The sequence below is a fragment of the Oncorhynchus mykiss genome, chromosome Y (assembly GCF_013265735.2).
Source record: "Oncorhynchus mykiss isolate Arlee chromosome Y, USDA_OmykA_1.1, whole genome shotgun sequence".
Classification (NCBI taxonomy): Eukaryota; Metazoa; Chordata; class Actinopteri; order Salmoniformes; family Salmonidae; genus Oncorhynchus; species Oncorhynchus mykiss.
In genome coordinates, this window is record NC_048593.1 from 19350430 (window position 1) to 19370561 (window position 20132).

Consider the following 20132-nt stretch of genomic DNA (forward strand, 5'->3'; position numbering starts at 1 on the left):
CTTTCGCAAGGCACTGTACCTAACACAATATCTGCCAATTAATTTTCAGCAATATTGCCCGTCTGTCTGTGTGGTGCACACTTTGTCTATCACACATGTTTAGCCAGTTAATGTGATAACAATCTTGTGGGTTGACAGAAATAATTTCCCCAAAACCTTCTCAATTAAATGTTAACTGCAAAGTAGGCTTACCTGGCAGAAGTACATGAGTAAGTATATTGTTTGTATCTATTATTTGTCATTTGCAAACTGTGCCATGAAAGGAGCAGCAGCAGTACAGAACCATCCTAAACTGGCACATTAGAAGGCACATTCCTCACTGGCTAGATGCGCAATTAATGGGGAATTACACTCAAATCAAAATTTGTAAGTTTTCTTCCTGACCTAAAAAGTTGTCTTCTGATGTGGTTTAAGTATTGACATGGGCTCAGAACATCCAATTTTGTTGTTTCACTATGAACAATTGTAATTTTGAGAGAGAAAAAACAATAAAATGTATTGGGAAAATATAAAACAAAATTTTGGGGAACAAATCACAGATTTTTTATGGCCCCCCTCAGCTGTTTATTAACCATTAGTTTACCAGGTATAGTTTACCAGGTATAGTTTACCAGGTATAGTTTACCAGGTATAGTTTACCAGGTATAGTTTACCAGATATATTGCCAGAAAAAAATTGTGCACTGCTTTCTCTTGTACACTAAGGACCCGGGGAAGAGTTGCAGATGAGATGAGAAGAATGTGTAGCTAGCGAAAAGTTTCATTTGTTTAAAGTAAATGTCCTGCAAAGGTTGGAGACCCCTGGTCTAGGGTTTACTTGTTGATGAGAGGTCGAATGCGGATGGCAAGAACCAGGGCGGGCCACAAACAGACAAATAACGGCGCAGTACAACAGTGGTGAGCAGAACTGCATCTCGGAACGCACAACTCGTCGGTTCTGGTCACGGATGGGCTATTGCAGCAGACGACCACTCCTATCAGCTAAAAACAAGAAGAAACAATTGAGGATTAGAAAACCATTGCCTTGTCCGACAAATCCCGGTTCCTGTAGCGTCCTGCTGATGACAGAGTCAGGATAAGCAACACGAGCAGAAAGCATGATCACCCATGGAGCAAATCTTGGTCCTGGGGATGTGGAGGAACAGGCTATCGCTTGATAAGAGGTTGCAGGTTGGGATATGAGATATGAGCTGGTCTTTGAGGTATGGAGGGGCATTGCCATGGATGCACTGGAATGTCAGCAGGAGGGTTTTGAATTCGATTCGGGAAGCCAGTGGAGAGATGATGAAAGTGTTTACTCACTTTCATCAGGATCCTGGCAGCGCTGATCTGAATGTACTGGAGCTTCTGGAGACTCCTGCCAGGGATCAGGAGACAAAATAAATGGACGAGTTTCTCTGCATCAGACTGGGACAAGGGGACATTTCCAACAATACCGCAGAACTCTGATATGCCTTGTTATTCTTACACATGCCTAATTCCTCTCTGACACATTTGAAGCAAAGAAATATTCACTTTTACTCGCCTGAGTAAAGCTTAGATTGTTGAGGCGGTTTTGACAGCGTATAGAGAAAGCGATGGCAGACAGAAAGCGTATGCTGTGTGTACATGGCTTAAACCCAGCTGAGGGATCTTGTAGAACTAGACTTGGCCTATATTCCAGGCAAAACTACCATTGTGTGTCTACTCAGTGTGAACACCTTGGTTTCTTCATTTTTTCCTTTCCTCCTCTCCTCCTTTTTAGAAACTGTTTTTATAAACGGCAACGTTAGTGGTCTGTGTGAAGAACCGTTACTATCTCTTGTTGGACCCCCAGGAAGACTAGCTGTCATCATGGCGTCAGCTAATGGGGATCCAAATTAAATTAAATAATCCCACTTTGGCACAGTAGTTCCCTCAGTAGCAACTCTCCCTTATTTTCACATCTAGTTGGCTGTGTCCATCACTGCTCCTGGCAAGCACTGGGAGTTGTGCCAGTGAGTGGCAGTGTGTGAGTAATGGTAAGTCATCCATCAAACCCTATAGCATCTGTCTGCTAGCCACGAAACCCTACTGATCCCCAGTCTGAACCCCAGCTCATATGAAAACTCCTCTGCCACTTCTAGTGTCACCAAACTGTAAAGCCAAGCTAATTACCCGAACAATAAAATAATTTACCCTAATTAACAAAGAACATGCCTATAAAAGGAAGGAATGTCAAACACCGGGAGGTCACTCGAATCCTTGCACATAGAGGAAGGAATGTCAAACACCAGGAGGTCACTCGAATCCTTGCACATAGAGGAAGGAATGTCAAACACCAGGAGGTCACTCGAATCCTTGCACATAGAGGAAGGAATGTCAAACACCGGGAGGTCACTCGAATCCTTGCACATAGAGGAAGGAATGTCAAACACCGGGAGGTCACTCGAATCCTTGCACATAGAGGAAGGAATGTCAAACACCGGGAGGTCACTCGAATCCTTGCACATAGAGGAAGGAATGTCAAACACCGGGAGGTCACTCGAATCCTTGCACATAGAGGAAGGAATGTCAAACACCGGGAGGTCACTCGAATCCTTGCACATAGAGGAAGGAATGTCAAACACCGGGAGGTCACTCGAATCCTTGCACATAGAGGAAGGAATGTCAAACACCGGGAGGTCGCTCGAATCCTTGCACATAGAGGAAGGAATGTCAAACACCGGGAGGTCACTCGAATCCTTGCACATAGAGGAAGGAATGCAAAGTGTGTGTGTGTATCTGTGTGTGTATCTGTGTGTGTATCTGTGTGTGCGCGCGTGCGACCCCGGCATATTATCATTGCGAGTGATATAGACATAATATTTACCCCGTAACAAGACATTATAATCTGTCGTCTAATTACACTTACGGTCTAGTCTTCCTGTGTGGCTCAGTTGGTAGAGCATGGCGCTTGCAATGTCAGAGTTGTGTGTTTGATTCCCACGCGGGAGCAATATAAAAAGGTACCCGAAATGTAGTGCTTGTAAGCTGCTCTAGATAAGAGCCTTCTATTTGTCTCTTTTCTCACACAGACACAAACACTGCAGACAGGCTCCCGTACTCAAACTCTGTCTGACGCATGCCACTGACTGTCCCATTTACCTTTGTACTAATTCTGTACAACTCGTACCTTATACGAAGAGCAGAGACTGTGGCTGTTACTTCAGTGAACGAGTGTGTCGTCGAGCTGTCCTGTCCTCTCTGAGAGCTGGCTCCTGGGACGTGTGTGTGACTGTGTAGTGGATCAGGTGGCTCCTCGGAGCCCGAGGCTGCTGGGAACACCTGCTGCTGTAGCCAGGAGGACTCTACTATCCCACATGCCCCGGCTTGTGTAAAGCATATTGTTTGTTGTTCTTGTTATGTTATTATCTCACAATTCAACGCAAAAGTAGAATCAGTCCGGAACAGCAACTCCTCAGGACCTATCGCATTGTAGGATGACTTTGACAATGTAATACATGTGATGTTATTACAGATATCTCTCCTGTTCAAGTGAGAACTTCCTGTAATAAAAAACTTTTGCACACCTGAAGTAATGCCTTGTCACAGGTATGCACCATACTAGTATCCATTTTACACACAGACTGAAATCCCACTAATTTACCATGGCTGCCTCATTTGGCCTACTCTGTTGTATCTGAAAGGTGTAAGTGGTAAAAAACAACAACATGGGAATCCCCACCTAAAGGCCTAGTCATGATTCCTGCATTTGTACAGACCCTGTAACCAAAATACAGGTATCAGGTCTGTGTGAATTGTTTTCTGCTTGTTTGCAGGTAAATTCATTAACACTATTATTGTTCAACACCTCCCTAATTTGAAATGCAAACAGCCCCCGTGGTTTAACAAGACCCCCCTGCCACCACCCCTCCCAATTCGCCAGTCACCCACTGATATGTATAAAAGGGGTATAATGTACCTGCAAGAAAGTGGTAAATAAGGGGCTGTTTGAAAGGGGCTCATACAAAGATTGCCTTGTATTTTTTTACAGGTAATATACCACATATTCTGTCTGAAATGGGTATAGGAGAATCATCCATTTTTCTTCAAAGTGAGAAACTGGCAGCAATGCTCATTGATCAGACATAGTCTTCGCTTGGTCAATCATTTTTCTTGTCCAGACCTACATGTTGTCCGTCTGGATTATAGATTTAGAACTTGTCAATCTGAGAGCCAGATTCTCCGTTTCCTCTGGCTCCATCTCTCTCTCCTCAGAAACCCCTTTCAGCTCGAGGCCATCTCTGCCATAGAGAGACGAGAGAGAGGGACGAATACGCTCAACTCCACTCCATCTTATTTATAGTTTTGAGTAGAGTTACAGATGGCCTATATAAAACTGAATAGGGCTTCATTTCAGTAATAGGGCCTAAAATTGGCCACTGAGCCATTGTGAGGTCTATTATCTGACGTCCAGTAAGTTGTCCCTAGCCAAGTTCCGTACAGTGCGGCGGTATGATTTCTCATGATGATTTTAAAAGAGGCTTTCTCATCATGAGGATTTCCTATCACTCGGCAAAGTCTTTGGACAAGATGATACCGTCTTTTGGGTGCTAATACCCCATCTCATTCCTGGACCATTCTTTTTCCTGTGTCAGTCAGCGAGAAACCCATCTGCTCAAACCATCAGCTAAACGACGAGGACAGAAAGTTTGAATTAAAGCAGATATTAAAAGCTTTCCCGGTGAGATCAAATGAAGTCGCTGCGTGAGGTGTGACAGTGATGCGAAGGAGAAAAACAGGATCAGGAATTAGAACACGTCAAATGTAAATCATACCACTCCGCTAATTATGTTTCACAAACAAAGTTTGAATTTGATCATCAAATCCCATTTTGCCCTCAGGGCACACTGTGTGTGGATCCCTCAGGCGACGTACTTCAGTCAGAACATCCAGCTCCTAACCAATGAGAACATGCTCCTATGTGCATGCTTGTTGCCTACTTTCCACAATTCTCTCCTTCATCTATGCAGGATGCAGATCTCTAGTCTTAAGCAGCTGACCTTACATTGCTGGGTGTGTAGCCCCAACAAGGCTATAATATCATGATGTCCCACAGTTATCTGCCAGACTAAACACACAGTACGCTTCCTGTTGTTGACATTTCTCAAGGTGGCAGGTTTTCCTTGCGACTGAGTTAATGAACGTGATGCGCTCATACCTCCCGCTAATGCATCTGCTGGGTGAGACTCACCACAGATGGAGAAACAGACAGAAAACAGCTTCTAGGCTTACATTTCAAAGGAAGATGATCCAGCTATACCTCCTCTCATCTATTTAACCCCCCGCCTATATTTCTCTCTCCCTGTCTGTCTGCGAGGTGGTTCATATTTAATGACACATTCATAGTAATCCAATCTAACACAGATCATGTAAAATGAGGCATGTACCACACACTCCCAGGGGTGGAAACATATCCTTCGTATTAATCACCGGTGCTTCATTGTCAGAAGTTGATCCACAGAACAGCCAGACATAAATCTCTCTGCCTAATCCCATTAAAGAGAACAAGGCTGTGGATTTAACCATCTTAATCATCTCAACATGAGAGTTTATGGAAATGGAAGGTGATTAAACTTCACCTGATTCTCTTTCAAGGTAACCCCCCCCCCCCCCCCCCGCAACGCAATACTGGGCTATTCCGAGGTTATTCCTGTACGCACTGTACAGACATTCCTGAGAGAGGATAACGCTCATTCATGGTTTACTAAAAGTAAATTATATTCTGTCTGTCTTTCAGTTAGCATACCACACCACAGTGCTGGTTGAGAATAGCAGTGTGTGTGGTCCCCTCAGGACTATGACGTAGAGTGGCGGTGGGTTTAGGTGTCACTGAATAAGGAGAGGAAGGAAGGTCAAAGAATGCAAGCAGAATCACAGGTCGTCTGCCTTGAATGAGACCCAGCTCTTTTTCTCCACCAATCCTGTAAAGAGTGGCTCAACTGTGTCTTGTTGTTGAAGATAAAACACATGACTGTTATAGTGATTCTCTCTTGAATGAGAACTCTGTTCTTGACCTTTAGTTGTTGTTTGGTTCCCAGGGTCTCTGTGAGGTTGTAACATAAATGTCTGATAAGGCCTCTAAAGCTCTCCCTTACATTGTAATTGCACTGCTGTTTGGCAAAGGGCTTCGGTGTCAAAATCACTGTCTGCTCCCATGAGAGAGAGAGAGGGAGAGAGAGAGAGAGAGAGAGAGAGAGACACAGGGAGAGAGACAGGGAGAGAGCGAGAGAGAGAGAGAGAGAGAGAGGGAGAGGGAGAGGGAGAGGGAGAGGGAGAGAGAGAGAGAACAATTACAACACAGTCAACACAAAACTATATTGCTTATTGGGAAACACAAGCACTAACACAAAGCAAAATGCAGTGCTATCTGGCCCTAAATCGACAGCACACTGTGGCTAAATATTTGACCATGGTTACTGATCCTGCAGAGGAAAGGCTGTTCAACCACTGCACAACAGCAGAACCTGAGACGGAGCTGCATTTCCTGACAAAATGTTTAAAAAAATATATAAAACAATTAGAGAGTGTCATTTCCCCAAATTTGAAACTCTTATTCAAGGTTTCAAAGGTCTCTCTGATGAGAGTAGGCTACCCGTCCTGTTGCGGGAGGACGCAGAGAGCTGTGGGTTGGCAGCGCACTACATTGCTGAAAGAGGTGAGAGCGAGTGAGAGAGAGAAAGAGGTGAGAGAGCGTGAGAGAAAGAAAGAGGTGAGAGAGAGTGAGAGAAAGAGGACAGAGAGAGTGAGAGAGAGAAAGAGAGGGAGAGAGGAAAGAGAGGTCAGAGAAAGAGAGGAAAGAGAGAGGAAGGACCGAGAAAGAGAGAGAGAGAGGGATAGACACACAGAGAGAAAACAAGGATAATGAGAGAGAAGCCTAGCAGCTTTTGGCAGAGATCCTAAGAAATCACTCAACACATTGCAGGTTCAAGTATGATTGTTTGAAGTTGTGTAGTTTTTCTATTTGGGATTTAACTTCAGATAATAGAATGACAGCTGTTCAGCAGTAAGGAGTGTAAATAAACAACTTTGGATGCCTAACACGTACTGCTTATTGACAGTTATCTTCCATTTTTGTCAAAGAGCAGTAGCTTGTCTCTATTTAATTTTCCATCCATTATTTGACCTTTATTTAACTAGACAAGTCAGTTAAGAACAAATTCTTATTTACAATGACATCCTACTGGGGAACAGTGGGTTAACTGCCTTGTTCAGGGGCAGAACAACAGACTTTTACCTTGTCAGCTCGGGGATTCGATCCACCAACCTTTCTGTTACTGGCCCAACACGCTAACCAGGAGGCCATCTGCTGCCCCATTAGACAAAGCAGTTCAATTTACGTAAAAAAGAAAAGACATTACAAATTTGAGAGACAATGACAAACAACTTTTATTAAATCATTTTTTTGTTGTAGTTAGTCATAGCTGCTCCAACACGTGTATTTACAAATAATGGCCTTCGTATGAAATACATTTGCAGAAAAATCTGGTAAAGCGAGTTAGACCAGGAAGAGAGGGAAGAGTTACAACAGTCTGGGGAGGTGAGGACAATAGGTCTGGGACAAGAGGACAGGGACAGAGGCCAGGGGAAAGTGGACATGTACAAAGGCCAGGGGACAGTGGACATGGACAGAGGCCAGGGACAGGGGACATGGACAGAGTACAGAAGACAGGGACAGAGGACAGGGGACAGATACATACAGTAGGACAGGGTACATAGGAGGGCACAGTGACATTAGGTTCAGGCTAAATGGCTACAGTAACAGGTACCAAATTCAGGTGAAGAGCTCCTCTAATCAGACTCACTGTTCACCCTGTAACAAAACTGCATCTAATACTCTACATCAACGGTTGAATAGAAAATTACAGTTAACTGATTTAGGACATTGTGATATGCACAGAAAACCAGCACTCAACAAGCTTTACAAAAAAATGGACATTCCATCTCCTGAATTCAGGTACAACAACATGGTGCTACTGACTACTGAAGCTTCATCTGAAACCATTGGAGAGACCACAGACAAACTAAGCAGGTACAAGAACTCAAAACATCAGGCACCTAAACCACATTCCAGATGAAAATACTACTAAGTAAAGGTCTGGTCAAAAGGGGAGAGCGATAGGAGTGTGGTCTGGTTCTTGGAATGGGCATGGATGGATATAGTGCACTTCCAATAGCAGAGACCTTAACTTCAACCTCCACACACACACACACGCACGCACGCACACACACACACACACACACACACACACACACACACACACACACACACACACTGCACAGCTGATATTTGAGACGCTTACACATAATGCTAACTGCACGGTGGATTCAGAATTGACAGATATAGACTGTAACATTGATCATGTTTCTCATACAAAAAGACATTTAGAAATGAAATCAACCGTTTTTTTTAAATATCAAACATTTACATTTTTCTCACTAACAACATTAACAATGTCTCCCTTAAATCTGGTTGCCCTTCAAAGAAGTGTGAGAATCACTGCTCTAACACTGTACGTTCTATTAGACTATGGCTGGATACACAGTACCCATAAGACAAGGTGATCCGTATTTCCCAATGTTGCCCGAAGTGAATGTCGGTGACAATGAATTTGTACTTTTCCTATCTACAGATTTGGTCAAACTAAATGTATTTCTCACTGATAGTCCATTCAACCCTTTACAAAGGAGGTGAGTGAGTGTCAGTACACTAAATAGACTGTGTATAAGTAAGTGAAGGGACTGAGGAAAATATTTACTGAGTGTTCCTGGGTTTGAGAAGCCGAATTCTATTGATCTCAGCTGGGGCCTCTCTCTCACCTCATCACTCACTCCGGTCCTCTGGGCTGAACAGGACACCTCTCTCGCCCCTGCTAGTGAACCTATCCTGAGGCTGAACAGGACACCTCTCTCGTCCCTGCTAGTGAACCTATCCAAAGACTGAACAGGACACCTCTCTCGCCCCTGCTAGTGAACCTATCCTGAGACTGAACAGGACACCTCTCTCGCCCCTGCTAGTGAACCTATCCTGAGACTGAACAGGACACCTCTCTCACCTCTGCTAGTGAACCTATCCTGAGACTGAACAGGACACCTCTCTCGTCCCTGCTAGTGAACCTATCCAAAGACTGAACAGGACACCTCTCTCGCCCCTGCTAGTGAACCTATCCAAAGACTGAACAGGACACCTCTCTCGCCCCTGCTAGTGAACCTATCCTGAGACTGAACAGGACACCTCTCTCACCTCTGCTAGTGAACCTATCCTGAGACTGAACAGGACACCTCTCTCACCCCTGCTAGTGAACCTATCCTGAGACTGAACAGGACACCTCTCTCGCCCCTGCTAGTAAACCTATCCAGAGACTGAACAGGACACCTCTCTCACCCCTGCTAGTGAACCTATCCTGAGACTGAACAGGACACCTCTCTCGCCCCTGCTAGTAAACCTATCCAGAGACTGAACAGGACACCTCTCTCGCCCCTGCTAGTGAACCTATCCAGAGACTGAACAGGACACCTCTCTCGCCCCTGCTAGTGAACCTATCCTGAGGCTGAACATGACACCTCTCTCGCCCCTGCTAGTGAACCTATCCAGAGACTGAACAGGACACCTCTCTCGCCCCTGCTAGTGAACCTATCCAGAGACTGAACAGGACACCTCTCTCGCCCCTGCTAGTGAACCTATCCAGAGACTGAACAGGACACCTCTCTCGCCCCTGCTAGTGAACCTATCCAGAGACTGAACAGGACACCTCTCTCGCCCCTGGTAGTGAACCTATCCTGAGGCTGAACAGGACACCTCTCTCGCCCCTGCTAGTGAACCTATCCAGAGACTGAACAGGACAACTCTCTCGCCCCTGCTAGTGAACCTATCCAGAGACTGAACAGGACACCTCTCTCGCCCCTGATGTGAACCTATCCTGAGGCTGAACAGGACACCTCTCTCGCCCCTGCTAGTGAACCTATCCAGAGACTGAACAGGACACCTCTCTCGCCCCTGCTAGTGAACCTATCCAGAGACTGAACAGGATACGTCTCTCGCCCCTGCTAGGGAACCTATCCAGAGACTGAACAGGACACCTCTCTCGCCCCTGCTAGTGAACCTATCCTGAGACTGAACAGGACACCTCTCTCGCCCCTGCTAGTGAACCTATCCAGAGACTGAACAGGATACGTCTCTCGCCCCTGCTAGGGAACCTATCCAGAGACTGAACAGGACACCTCTCTCGCCCCTGCTAGTGAACCTATCCTGAGACTGAACAGGACACCTCTCTCGCCCCTGCTAGTGAACCTATCCTGAGACTGAACAGGACACCTCTCTCGCCCCTGCTAGTGAACCTATCCTGAGACTGAACAGGACACCTCTCTCGCCCCTGCTAGTGAACCTATCCAGAGACTGAACAGGACACCTCTCTCCCTCTCTCTCCTGGTGGTCTTTTCTTTTTCCATTCCAGAAATAACCAACGCATGGCCACCCAGCATGTGGTCTGCAAGGACGCTGCTCCACACGACATCAAAGACACGGCTAAATCATACCAGAGCTGCAGCTGCTATAGAGGAACCTTATGTCCACAATGTTACCACAACCTTCCTGCAAAGTTAGGAGAACTGCGGGGACGTGTGGGCGGATCATCACTGCATGGTCGCTAACCTATCAATATCAATATCAATGCAAGTGTGTGCTGTTTGCCTGGAAGAACCCAAGAATACTACTAAAAACATAATTGAAACTAATCGTGTTAGCTACAGAATGGGGTCATCCCTGTACCTTGTGTTTATAAACGTAAATGTAGTTTGGTAAAGGTTATGACAATGTTTCCAAATGAAGTAGTGGATTGTAATATGGGCTGACTTGTTAGCACGCATATCGTTTGTGTTTACTGTTACAGAGAAGATCACAGTTATAACTCACATTCCTACACCCTGATACAACAAGCGACTCTCTGTCCTCTTCCCTGAACTCAGCTGGATAAAAACAATCCAATTCAATTACATTTTGAGTCCAAGCCCAGATATTTAATGTGTACGAGTAATGAAATACCTGTCTTAAACAAAAAGAGAGACTGATGCTTTTTAGTGGTGGGATGTTTTGGGCTTCTCTCTGCTGTAGTTACAGTGACAGAACCAGGACAGTAATCAGAAAAGGGACAGAGCACGAGGACTCAAGAATAAATAGGAAAATACATTTGCCTGACAAAATACCATATCAGCTCCCACGCTCCTCGCAAATATACACCCGTGTTGGCTGCTAAACTTGAATTATGTGATTTATTTCAAAAATACATTAATCAATCACTAATTCCCCTAAAAGGACAGAAAGTACTAAACATGGGGGCTTATTTTTTCCGGTTAATCTCAAACATCCTCTCCCAGTCTCTGAGTCATTGAATCCAACCCCCATCACCTGAGAGGAACTTCTAAAGGACTCTTCAAAGGAAAGAAAACAACAGACAACCCTCCGCTTGGCAACAGGATTTCTCCAAGCTACAACCATGGCTTTGGATCCTTGTTTCACCGTTGATTGGCCAGCATGCCTTGTCCTCATTTTATTGGCCAGTATACCTTGGCCTCATTGCCATTGGCTGATCTGATCAGTCACGAGCCTTCTTCAAACGATCAATTGTCATTTGCCACAAGACTTCATCATATTCTCAATCAAAGTCATTTGGGGGTTTGGAAAATGTTTTTGTTCCGTAGTTTAATCTTGCAAAATGTTTGGTGTGGCAACAGAGGGGGGGGGGGAGAGAGAGAGAGAGAGAGAGAGAGAGAGAGAGAGAGAGAGAGAGAGAGAGAGAGAGAGAGAGAGAGAGAGAGAGAATGTGTGTGTGTTAGTGTGTGAGAGGGTGTGGGGAGAGCAAATTCAACGGCATACCATGGCCTTCAAATATCAAAATTCACAGGAAAGTAAAATGACAAAAAGGCTTTTGGCATCTTAACTCCCCAAAGCAATGTTTATAAAAAGGACTTCCACTTATAAGTCTCTCCTCTCCCTTGCACTGAGAGAGACTGTCTGTTAAAAAGTGCTCCTTGGGGGTTGTGGGGGGCCTGTGGTCCAGTCAGGGCGGTCCACTCCGCTCTGTCTAAAACCCTCAGGCTGGGCGCTATGAAGACAAGATGGCCGCCAGGAGAAGCAGGGAGGAGGTCACCAGCAGGCCGGCGGTCTGAACCCGGCCCACGGAGTTGACGTCACCTCGGGATGGCTCAGCTGACTCGTGGCTGGTGTCATCTAGATGAAGGGTGGAAAAGATGGAGAGAGGAAAGAGAAGGAGATAAGAATCATTGGAGAAGAGACATCATTCACATGCAAGACTGAAACATGAATGTGTGAAATTAAGTAGTGGCTTTGTCATTCCATAAATTGTCTTTGTGACTGACATATTGGACCATTGGAAGAATGGGAAAATAAGAGCCTCTTCGGGATTCTGTATCAGGAAATACAATTTGTCATTCCTGGATAAACGCACGCACAGGCAGGCAGGCAGGCACACACCCAAAGACACACACACACACTTTATAGAGTCAAACAAACCTCTTGGTTCTAGGGAATTGTCCACTCTCTCATTGACGTCAAAGACCCGATCGTGAACACTGACAGTTTTCACACAATTGTCTGCAACAAAAGGAGTTGGGATGTGAACATTCATAGCGAGCCCAAGATTGATATCAGACTTTCAGATAATGCAATAAAAGTTGTCCACAGATTGAAAGAATAGAGAATGGCATGTTCTTTCAGAAATACATTTACTTGCTGGTCTGACGAACACCTTCAGTCGTAGGCAACTTCTCCTTCCATTGTCAGCAATGGTGGATGCTGTGAAAACATTTCAGATATGTTAAGAACAATGCCTACGTACTTCAACGTTAACAGCAAAGACCTGAGAGCTATTCTGTACAGACATACACTACTGGTCAAAAGTTTTAGAACACCGACTCATTCAAGGGTTTTTCTTTATTTTTACTATTTTCTACATTGTATAATAATAGTGAAGACCTCAAAACTATGAAATAACACATATGGAATCATGTAGTAACCAAAAAAGTGTTGAACATCAAAATATATTTTATATTTGATATTCTTCAAATAGCCACCCATTGCCTTGATGACAGCTTTGCACACTCTTGGCATTCTCTCAACCAGCTTCATGATGTAGTCACCTGGAATGCAATTGAATTAACAGGTGAGCCTTGTTAAAAGTTCAAATGGAATTTATTTCCTTCTTATTGCGTTTGAGCCAATCAGTTGTGTTGTGACAAGGTAGCCCTATTTGGTAAAAGGCCAAGTCCATATTAGGGCAACAGCTCAAATAAGCAAAGAAACCACCACTAAAGGACACCAATAATAAGATGAAACTTGTTTGGGCCAAGAAACATGAGCAATGGACATCTTTGTGAGACGTGGTGTGGGTGAACGGATGATCTCCGCATGTGTGGTTCCCACCATAAGGCATGGGGGAGGTGTTATGGTGTGGGGGTGCTTTTCTGGTGACACTGTCTATAATTGACTTAGAATTCAAGGCACACTTAACCAGCATGGCTACCACAGCATTCTGCAGCGATACTCCATCCCATCTAGTTTGCGCTTAGTGGGACTATCATTTGTTTTCAACAGGACAATGACTCAACATACCTCCAGGCTGTGTAAGGGCTATTTTACCAATAAGAAGAGTGATGGATTGCTGCATCAGATGACCTGGCCACCACAATCCCCCGACCTCAAACCAATTGAGATGGTTTGGGATGAGTTTGACAGCAGAGTGAAGGAAAAACAGTCAACAAGTGCTCAGCAGATGTGGGAACTCCTTCAAGACTGTTGGAAAAGCATTATAGGTGAAGCTGGTTGAGAGAATTTCAAGAGCGTGCAAAACTGTCATCAATGCAAAGGGTGGCTATTTGAAGAATCTCAAATATAAAATATATTTTGATTTGTTTAACACTTTTTTGGTTACTAAATGATTCCGTTGTGTTATTTCATAGTTTTGATGTCTTCACTATTATTCTAGGTTCTCAAAGGATGCAACTTGTGATGAATGTAGCATATTGTATGCCACTTTTACGAATTAGCAATGTTGATCAACACCTGAAACACATTTCAATTGGCTACTGAGTGAGGGCAACATCTGCGACTTAGACTTCCATTAGCTTTAAACAACACAAACACCTGCCCCCTTCAATTTTGATTGGCTTTCAAGAGACATCCACACCGGCTACTCAAACGTCTATTGGCTGAAAGAACTGTCTGCACCTGCTACTCAAACTTCTATTGGCTCCAAATGTTGTCCACATCTGCAACACAGAATTTGATTGGCTCAGAGTAACATCACCATCTGCTATGAATGATTTGATTGGCTGCAGAGGCCGTCAACACCTGCCACTTGGTTCTATTAGCAGTAAAGTAGCACAACCCTGCAACACAGACGTCTACTCTGGATAACTGAAATATGACAGCTGCTTCACTAAATCCCTATGGTGGCAGGTCACTTCAACTCAGGCCGCTTCACCTTCTGACCTGTCAACAACTAGACAATGTCACCTAGGACGTAGTCACCAAAGTGACAAACTAGACTGTGGGTGTTTAACAAGCAATAGTTCTGAAGTCCCTATCTCACTTCTATTCTGAAAGTAGGTTGTGACTGAGATCTTGTTCTTGTTGCTAGTTCGACAGACCCTGACCGTGACTATATTCATCCCCTCTATAGAATGCCTCTCTTATTCTCCCACCCAGCAACCCCCAACTCTATGGGCCCCTATGTTCTGACCCCGTCATTTCCTGGCCTGCCTGGGGTCTCAAGCTGCTCTTAATCTAGACATAAACCCCCACCCCTCAGGGCACCATCATGCTGTTTGTGTGTGGGTGTGTGTGTATGTGCATGTGTGTGTGTGTGTGTGTGTGTTTGAGATAGAGAGAGAGCAATACAGTTTGTCTATAGAGTGTCCTATAGCCTATCATCTATCTTGATACACTCTTCTTCCCCGTGAATGATACTGGCAGTCAATTCCTGATAAAAACGAGCCATGTCAGTATTTCCATGACTGAAGACTGAGGTTACGATTTTAAAGCACTTAGCGTGGCTATGAAATATGATAAAAATTGTCTTTAGAACTTGATGTGGAGAGTTATATTGGCAATGTGGCGTCAATCATGGCTCTTCTGTCTGTGTCAGCGAGTATCGTGTAACTTACCTCACACCCCTACAGTGGCAGGCACTCAGGCCAGACTGTACTAGCTCCCTCTATATTCCCAGTCAGTCAATCAGACAGACAGAGACAGAGCCTGGACTCCACAATACCCCACACAGCCGTGAGCTGCTTTTCTACGACCCCGTCTCACGCGCTGCGACACTAGATCCCAGGTTAGTCATGCCATGCGGCCCAGTGGAGGAGATTAGCATCCTCTCGTGAACACACACCATCCCATAAACGTCTCACACGTCCACGCACACTATACACATGCAGACACTCCCGAACACACACACACACACACACACCACCAGACACACACACACAGACACACACACCACCACACACACACACACACATGACCAGACACAAGCTAGGGGCTCATATGCCGTGTAACTTAAGTCTGGGGTATAGACCGGAGATGAATTGGAGATCTGATATAAATACGATGGGATCAGATGATTCCCTTGTGATCAGTTTGTATCTGTCGGAACAAAGCAAAACCCAAGACAGTGGAACAAACACACTGTTGAACAGGGTTTATCTCATTATCTATGCAGATCTTCAGACTGTGTACGGAGTAGGACCTGGGCTTTTGAAGCTTTACAGCATACAGTCAGCCCCAGTCACACAGAGAGAGACAGACTCTCCACTGTCTCCCCAGATAATTGGATTTCTATCCCCTGAGATTTGGATCACACTTCCCCATTGGCTATTTTAGAAAAACATGCAGCTGCAGCCTGGGAGAAGCCCGGGTTCACATCCAGCCATCAGGACATGCTGAACTTTGACCCCCCCCCCCTCAGGACGCCCCTTCTGATCCCCCTGATAGCTTCCTGCAGACATCTGTCTGCCAGACGGACGGACAGACCCAGGGCCAACCGCAGGTGTCAGCCATTTGATTTAACCCACCCCATGTCCCACCACACCCGTTCCTTTCCTCTCGTCGCCTGGGGGGTTAACTATCCACGGGGGGGACAAAGGGTTGTCTGTCTGTCCTCTGCGCTGAGTCGTTGTCACCGGCACATGTCAACCCCCAAACACTTGACTTACTTGCTCTAAGTTCTCAGCTCTATTGTCCAGTAGTGTTACAACATGTGCTAGTATCATCTGACAATGTAACTCTTTAGTCATACTTGACAGATCAGACACATGCAATGTGATACTGAAACTGATATCACATGGTTTATTGTGAGATATCCAGCTTTTCTGGAACTACATAGAGGGACATGATGTTGGAGCAGGTTAGTGTACACCTCGGTATGTTCCCCGGGGTGTGATTACGTACACGCCTTAATGTTATTTCATCCTCCTCGCAGGCGACGTGTTCTTGGTGAAAAACAGCCTCTTTTCTGAGTGAATCTTTAACTGTTGAATAATAATTCTGAGGCAAGGAAGGAAATGCCTTCAGGCCATGTGGCCAGTCTCTCTTTCTCATTCTCTCTCCCCCAGTTTCACTGTAAAAGCCAGTATGGAAATATATACTTGATGGCTATTTTGACTCCATCTTGGCTCTCCTATTAGCACATTAAACAGAGCCTGAGAGACATCCTAACGTAAAGTCCATAACCTGCCCCACACCATCCTTTATTTAATCTACCCAATCCAGTAGAATAACATCCTAGATTGGGCAGGTCATCATATCATGTGCCTTTAAGGACTGCCGATTCGTCAGGCAGCTTTCTCCTAAATCACATGACGGGGGTCTGAGGCGTGCAGCTGAGGCCGAGGCTGAGGCTACTGAGGAGTAGGCCTAAGTGAAGCCATCTCTGTAAGAGGAATCAGAAATACTGTAGCCTAGCAGGCCGCCCGGTGCTATCTCTTATTTAGTCTCAGATCTCTGCCTTGTAGGGCTCCGATTCGAATTGTAAAAACATGGCTTCAGATGCTTGTGTTCCAGGGGCCTTCTCAAGAGCAGCAGAAAGTTGAGCCTGGCGAGTTTGTAACAAAGTCTCTTCATATGGAGACCATGGGAATGGAGATGTTTTCCCTCCGGGCAAATGTTGGGTTTTGAACCTCTTTGCCAGGACTAACAAAACAAAGTTCTACTTTGCTATTGTTTTTCCCCCCCGCAGTCAGTTCCATGCTTGGACTCAAAATGTTTGGCCTCACATCACACCCTTGAATCGTCTAAGTATGTTGTGTTTTTCGATAGTAGCCTGAGCCCACAACATAATAACTCTTCACTGATATCATAAATGCCCATGCCATGCAGGAGGACTGTGGCAGCTCTCTCTCTGCCTTTAAGCAAAGCATTCCTGTATTCCTGTACTGTGGTACCAACTGTGTTTTTCTATGATATGTAAATGAGTGGTATTCAGGCATACATGGCCCGGATAACTCCATTTGTTGGGGCATGGCGCTTGCACCAGCAGAGTTGTGGGTTTGATTCCCGTACTTTATACTGAATGCTTTTGTTAACTTTAAGCTTATTTGACTATAAGCATGTGCTAAATTACCATAAAGATTACCATTACTCACAGATGTAGTAGTACTCTCTGCCAGGGCGGAACTCGAAGCCCAGAGAGAAGGGGGTGAAGAGCTGAAACTTCTCGGAGAACTTCAGGGGTCCGTTTGGGGAGTGGGGCCTGTTACACTCCCAGCGTTTGAAGCCCTTGGCCGTGTGGTCACAGGAGCTGTAGCCGTCGTAGTTGACCATGTAGAGGACGTAGTGCTCTGTCCGCTCCTCTGGGACAGAGTCCAGGTAGTGGGGACAGAAGACGTCCAGGTAGTCGTTTATACACACGTCGATGTGGTAGTCACCCCGGTAGAACCTGGGAAGGAAAGCAGAAGGGTTATGGAGAAGGAGTCTTCAAGACTACACGGTCTAATAGTATTGATACTATCCCACATTTCCATGACTCTACCGGTCTTGATGTCATCACTGATCTAACACTGTTGGATAGGTAAAGTATACGCAAGAGCTTCATTATGTAGCTCTCACCTAGTGTGTCATGTCAGGTCGGTGATGACTTCGAAAAGGGGAATAACATAAGATACACTAAATGTTTGTGAACTAAAGCCCTAAACTAAAGAAAATGCAACCAGATGTGCTGTGAAAGACAGAGACACTTCAGACTGCCAGGTATGCCAGGTATTCATTCCTGTGGAGTGATGGGAAACACAAATTCCCATAGGCTCCATATACGGTTGCATTTCTGATGCTTTTAGTGGACACTGATTGGGATAGGATGGCCGGCACGTCTCAAGAGTCGCTAATGGCCTGAGCTCGGTATCACTGACATACTGCGGATGTCTTCAATACTCCACCTCTGTTCATTGACACATTGGGGCCGGGGAGAACAGGCTGGAGACCACGTCTGTGCATGCTGAGCACTGATGATCCCATACGGGTGAACTCACTCTGGCTCTGTGGGAGGTTTCTCAAGTAAGGACTGAGACTCACAGGCCAAGGAGCAGATGTTACACCCACCTAACAACCTTTCCAGGGGGGAAAGGACCACTCAGAACTGATTCAGGGTCAGGTGAGAGAGGAGCCTGCGTTGGACAGCAGTGCAGCTGTTCTCACTGACACGTACATTTCCAGGCTTTAAGAGATGTGTAAGAGGTGTGTGTGTGTGTGTGTGTGTGTGTGTGTGTGTGTGTGTGTGTGTGTGTGTGTGTGTGTGTGTGTGTGTGTGTGTGTGTGTGCATTCCATGTGTGTCCTATATTATGTGTGAGAGTGTGTCAATGTGTGTGATTCTCATCATTTTTCTCTCAAGTTAGAGTCTGGGCAAACACAAAACCAAAGCCTTGTTTTCTCTCTAGTTATAGCCTGGTCAAACATGAAACCAAAGCCTTGTTTTCTCTCCACTTTTCTCATGCTCCAGCTGAGTGCTGTGGCTCCAGGCAGACACAGCAGGGCTTCAATCAGCCTCAGTTTCAGAGGCTTTCACTGATACCATAACTGACAGAGGGCAACCAAACCACAGAAAGCCACCAGTAAGTATCACTTCCTCAGCCAGAGGCACTGTGGGATAGCCAGCATGGTCTGTCCATCTCCTTAAGCTTTTAATGCTACCTTTCAAGTCAACCTGTGTGTACATGTAGATGCTCTCACCTAACTGTCACTCAAATCTGGCCTGAGACCTGCCATAAAGATTAACACGGATTAGAGAAGAGAGTTCGGCTCGATTTTCGTCTGACCGAGAGGTGAGGGGTGGTCACTTTTCTGAACATGACGATCGGAAGATTTACGTCAGATGAGCTAACAGGGACAGCAGAGAGGATTACTCTGGCCCTCCTAGAGAGTATGCTCACCACAGATACACTGAGAGAGCCTTCCTTGTGAGTGATAGTGCCCAATATCGATCCACACTGAGCCATATTCTTGAACCATAATGCCGAGACATATGTCTCAGTCTGAAACTCATTAGCACCACGGGTGTGAGTTTTCAATCTTTTTGTGAATGTCTTCAGGCTAGAGTAATGCTTCACAACGCACAGACAGAGCTCAACTGGGACATCGGCGTCCTTTTGGGAGTTTGCACAAAAACAATGACGAATGAGGATACGTTCAAAGTCTCTTACAACGAACATAAATGTAGCAGACAAGGAAGTAAATAACGCAGGCTTTAAAACTGACGACAACGTGATTAAGAAATCAACACCTTCATTTTGTTAATTCAGTTGTTCAATGTAACGCGATGAGCCAATAGAGTTTAAAAAAACAAGACACCCAAATCCTAGCACTGTCGTGTTTGGGATTAATTACGCTTGATTGGCTGAATTACTCACAGCCACTTAGACAGGCTCATGTCTGATTCAGGGGCAAGTACTCTTAACAAAGCACACTCATAACGATAATCCTTCTTTTTACCCCTCTAATCCGATCTTTGCTCCTCTTTCTCCTGCTCTCTTTCGCTCAGGTGACCAAGCACGGGTAATGAATGGTTTGCACCCTGGTTCAGAGGAGGAGAGGAGGAGGGAGAGCGAGAGAAAGCCTTCCTGGTGTT

At 45.3% G+C, this 20132-nt stretch overlaps 1 protein-coding gene across 5 annotated transcripts in view; it reads right to left on the reverse strand.

The window, feature by feature from the left end:
* Window positions 1–7363: 7363 nt before the first annotated feature.
* The window catches only part of LOC110509759 (ephrin-A5), a 51651-nt gene continuing 38882 nt past the window's right edge, over window positions 7364–20132 (reverse strand). Inside the window, exons 2-6 of one of the 5 annotated variants that reach the window (XR_005040382.1) lie at window positions 17658–17950; window positions 12739–12810; window positions 12529–12609; window positions 10409–12225; window positions 7364–10361 (exon numbers count right to left, since the gene is read on the reverse strand). Coding sequence is in view for 2 of the 5 variants with exons in the window: in XM_021590843.2 (XP_021446518.1) it covers window positions 12101–12225; window positions 12529–12609; window positions 12739–12810; window positions 17658–17950 (571 nt within the window). In the remaining 3 variants the exon portion in view is untranslated. Of the gene's footprint in view, window positions 12226–12528; window positions 12610–12738; window positions 12811–17657; window positions 17951–20132 lie in introns of all 5 variants that reach the window. The other 4 variants (XR_005040383.1, XR_005040381.1, XM_021590845.2 and 1 more) reach the window with 4 other exon arrangements.